Here is a 4,202-nt window from a genome sequence, read left to right as displayed (position 1 = left end):
TAGGAGGCGCAGTAGTTAGAGTTTATGCAATTCATGTTTTTAGTGGTGATGTTACCTGTAAGGATGGTTACAGTAGTAGAGTTTGTAAAGTAGATGTTGGTGCATATTCTGTAGGAGTACAGTACTAGAGTGTGTACAAGTAGTTGTTGGTGATGTTTCTGTAGGAGGTACAGTAGTGGAGTGTGTACAAGTAGTTGTTGGCGATGTTTCTGTAGTTTGTTCAGTATTAGAGTGTGTACAAGTAGTTTTTAGCGATGTTTCCGTAGAAGTTTGAGTAGTAGAATGTGTACAAGTAGTTGTTGGTGTTATTTCTGTAGGAGGTACAGTAGTAGATTGTGTAGGAGGTACAATAGTTGAGTGTGTACAAGCAGTTGTTGGTGATGTTTCTGTAGGAGGTACAGTAGTGGAGTGTGTACAGGGTGTTGTTTCAGTAGAAATTATTGTGGTAGATATTTCATTATTATAATTTTTTGTTAAAATCAGCTGTCGGAAATTATAAATATGCGATGATATTGTTGTTTCTGTAGAAGGTTCAGTACAAGTAGTTGTTGGTGATGTTTCTGCTGAATTTACAGTAGTAGAGTGTGTACGCGTAGTTGACGGTGTTGTCTCCGTAGAATTTTCAGTAGTAAAGAGTGTACAAGTAGTTGTTTGTGTTGTTTCTGTAGGAGGTACAGTAGTAGAGTGTTCACAAGTAGATGTTGGTGATAATTCTGTAGGAGTTACAGTAGTAGAGTGTGTACAAGTATTTGTTGGTAATCTTTCTGTAGATGGTACAGTAGTAGAGTTTGTACAAGTAGTTGTTGGTGATGTTTCTGTAGGAGGAATAGTAGTAGATTGTGTACAAGTAGTTGTTGGCGATGTTTCTGTAGTTTTTTCAGTATTAGAGTGTGTACAAGTAGTTTTTAGCGATGTTTCCGTAGTAGTTTGAGTAGTAGAATGTGTACAAGTAGTTGCTGGTGTTGTTTCTGTAGGAGGTACAGTAGTAGAGTGTGTACAAGTAGTTGTTGATGTTTCTGTAGGAGGTACAATAGTTGAGTTTGTACAAGCAGTTGTTGGTGATGTTTCTGTAGGAGGTATAGTAGTGGAGTGTGTACAGGGTGTTGTTTCAGTGGAAATTATTGTGGTAGATATTTCATTATTATACATTTTTGTTAAAATCAGCTGTCGGAAATTATAAATAGGCGATGATATTGTTGTTTCTGTAGAAGGTTCAGTACAAGTAGTTGTTGGTGATGTTTCTGCTGAATTTACAGTAGTAGAGTGTGTACAAGTAGTTGTTGGTGATGTTTCTGTTGTTTGTTCAGTATTAGAGTGTGTACAAGTAGTTTTTAGCGATGTTTCCGTAGAAGTTTGAGTAGTAGAATGTGTACAAGTAGTTGTTGGTGTTATTTCTGTAGGAGGTACAGTAGTGGAGTGTGTACAAGTAGTTGTTGGCGATGTTTCTGTAGTTTGTTCAGTATTAGAGTGTGTACAAGTAGTTTTTAGCGATGTTTCCGTAGAAGTTTGAGTAGTAGAATGTGTACAAGTAGTTGTTGGTGTTATTTCTGTAGGAGGTACAGTAGTGGAGTGTGTACAAGTAGTTGTTGGCGATGTTTCTGTAGTTTGTTCAGTATTAGAGTGTGTACAAGTAGTTTTTAGCGATGTTTCCGTAGAAGTTTGAGTAGTAGAATGTGTACAAGTAGTTGTTGGTGTTATTTCTGTAGGAGGTACAGTAGTGGAGTGTGTACAAGTAGTTGTTGGCGATGTTTCTGTAGTTTGTTCAGTATTAGAGTGTGTACAAGTAGTTTTTAGCGATGTTTCCGTAGAAGTTTGAGTAGTAGAATGTGTACAAGTAGTTGTTGGTGTTATTTTTCTGTTGATGTACATGGAGTAGTGTCTGTTGTTGTTTCTGGTGTTGTCGTACATGGAGTGGTTTCTGTTGTTATTTCTGATGTTGTACATGGAGTGGTTTCTGTTGATGTACATGGAGTAGTGTCGGCTGTGTTTTCTGGTGTTGTCGTACATGGAGTGGTTTCTATTGTTGTTTCTGGCGTGGTACAAGGAGTGGTTTCTGTTGTTGTTTCTGCTGTTATACATGGAGAGGTTTCTGTTGTTCTTTCTGGTGTTGTTGTACATGGAGTAATGTCGGTTGTTGTTTCTGGTGTTGTTGTACATGGAGTGGTTTCTGTTGTTGTTTCTGGTGTTGTACATTGAGTGATTTCTGTTGATGTACATGAAGTAGTGTCTGTTGTTGTTTCTGGTGTTGTTGTACATGGAGTAGTGTCGGTTGTTGTTTCTGTTGTTGTACATGGAGTGGTTTCTGTTGTTGTTTCTGGTGTTGTACTCGATGTTTCCGTAGAAGTTTGAGTAGTAGAATGTGTACTAGTAGTTGTTGGTGTTATTTCTGTAGGAGGTACAGTAGTAGAGTGTGTACAAGTAGTTGTTGATGTTTCTGTAGGAGGTACAATAGTTGAGTGTGTACAAGCAGTTGTTGGTGATGTTTCTGTAGGAGGTACAGTAGTGGAGTGTGTACAGGGTGCTGTTTCAGTAGAAATTATTGTGGTAGATATTTCAATATTATACATTTTTGTTAAAATCAGCTGTCGGAAATTATAAATAGGCGATGATATTGTTGTTTCTGTAGAAGGTTCAGTACAAGTAGTTGTTGGTGATGTTTCTGCTGAATTTACAGTAGTAGAGTGTGTACAACTAGTTGTTGGCGTTGTTTCTGCAAGTGGTACTATAGCAGAGTGTGTACAAGTAGTTGACGGTGTTGTCTCCGTAGAATTTTTAGTAGTCGAGTGTCTACAAGTAGTTTTTAGCGATGTTTCCGTAGAAGTTTCAGTAGTAGAATGTGTACAAGTAGTTGTTGGTGTTGTTTCTGTAGGAGGTACAGTAGTAGAGTGTGTACAAGTAGATGTTGGTGATAATTCTGTAGGAGGTACAGTAGTAGAGTGTGTACAAGTAGTTGTTGGTAATGTTTCTGTAGTTGGTACAGTATTAGAGTTTGTACAAGTAGTTGTTGGTGATGTTTCTGTAGGAGGTAGGGTAGTAGAGTGTGTACAAGTAGTTGTTGGCGATGTTTCTGTAGTTTTTTGAGTATTAGAGTGTGTACAAGTAGTTTTTAGCGATGTTTCCGTAGAAGTTTCAGTAGAAGAATGTGTACAAGTAGTTGTAGGTGGTACAGTAGCAGAGTTTGTACAAGTAGATGTTGGTGATAATTCTGTAGGAGGCACAGTAGTAGAGTGTGTACAAGTAGTTGTTGTTAATGTTTCTGTAGTTGGTACAGTAGTAGAGTTTGTACAAGTAGTTGTTGGTGTTGTTTCTGTAGGAGGTACAGTAGTAGAGTGTGTACAAGTAGTTGTTGATGTTTCTGTAGGAGGTACAATAGTTGAGTGTGTACAAGCAGTTGTTGGTGATGTTTCTGTAGGAGGTACAGTATTAGAGTGTGTACAGGGTGTTGTTTCAGTGGAAATTATTGTGGTAGTTATTTCATTATTATACATTTTTGTTAAAATCGGCTGTCGGAAATTATAAATAGGCGATGATATTGTTTTTTCTGTAGAAGGTTCAGTACAAGTAGTTGTTGGTGATGTTTCTGCTGAATTTACAGTAATAGAGTGTGTACAACTAGTTGTTGGCGTTGTTTCTGCAGGTGGTACTGTAGTAGAGTGTGTACAAGTAGTTGACGGTGTTGTCTCCGTAGAATTTTCAGTAGTAGAGAGTGTACAAGTAGTTGTTGACGATGTTTCTGTAGGAGGTACTGTAGTAGAGTGTGTACAAGGTGCAGTTTCTGTAGGAATTGCAGTAGTAGAGTGTGTACAAGTAGTTGTCGGTGTTGTTTCCGTAGAATGTTCAGTATTAGAGTGTGTACAAGTAGTTTTTAGCGATGTTTCCGTAGAAGTTTCAGTAGTAGAATGTGTACAAGTAGTTGTTGGTGTTGTTTCTGTAGGAGGTACAGTAGTAGAGTGTGTACAAGTAGATGTTGGTGATAATTCTGTAGGAGGTACAGTAGTAGAGTGTGTACAAGTAGATGTTGGTGATAATTCTGTAGGAGGTACAGTAGTAGAGTGTGTACAAGTAGATGTTGGTGATAATTCTGTAGGAGGTACAGTAGTAGAGTGTGTACAAGTAGATGTTGGTGATAATTCTGTAGGAGGTACAGTAGTAGAGTGTGTACAAGTCTTTAGTAGAAGTTATAGTACATATTTCATGGTTAT

The 4,202-nt window shown here is 37.8% G+C and overlaps 2 protein-coding genes across 2 annotated transcripts in view; one reads left to right on the top strand and one right to left on the bottom strand.

The window, feature by feature from the left end:
* LOC108252911 overlaps positions 1-1,033 on the top strand; it is a 7,015-nt gene extending 5,982 nt beyond the window's left edge. Inside the window, exons 4-5 of the mRNA XM_026826721.1 lie at positions 168-320; positions 978-1,033. Coding sequence (XP_026682522.1) covers positions 168-274 — 107 coding nt within the window. The 3' untranslated portion in view covers positions 275-320; positions 978-1,033. The remainder of the gene's footprint in view (positions 1-167; positions 321-977) is intronic.
* On the bottom strand, positions 533-3,996 carry LOC108252910 (uncharacterized protein PB18E9.04c-like). Its single transcript, XM_026826720.1, has 3 exons — positions 3,719-3,996; positions 2,327-3,667; positions 533-609 (listed from the first exon to the last, which is right to left on the bottom strand). Exons 2-3 carry the CDS (start codon positions 3,486-3,488, stop codon positions 533-535), a joined length of 1,239 nt encoding a protein of 412 aa, XP_026682521.1. The 5' UTR covers positions 3,489-3,667; positions 3,719-3,996.
* Between the last annotated feature and the right edge of the window lie 206 nt (positions 3,997-4,202).

The sequence above is a fragment of the Diaphorina citri genome, unplaced genomic scaffold (genome assembly GCF_000475195.1).
Source record: "Diaphorina citri unplaced genomic scaffold, Diaci psyllid genome assembly version 1.1 scaffold986, whole genome shotgun sequence".
In the NCBI taxonomy this organism is placed as follows: Eukaryota; Metazoa; Arthropoda; class Insecta; order Hemiptera; family Psyllidae; genus Diaphorina; species Diaphorina citri.
The sequence above is the reverse complement of the archived record's forward strand: the minus strand, read 5'-3'. Positions and strand labels throughout refer to the sequence as shown.

Excerpts from the sequence above, each read along its gene's own strand:
- LOC108252910 (XM_026826720.1), bottom strand. The coding sequence starts at position 3,488 with ATGTATAATAATGAAATAACTACCACAATAATTTCCACTGAAACAACA. Across the intron at positions 610-2,326 it reads AACTTCTACGGAAACATCGA|ACAACACCGTCAACTACGCG; the intron begins GTACAACACCAG and ends AATTCTACGGAG.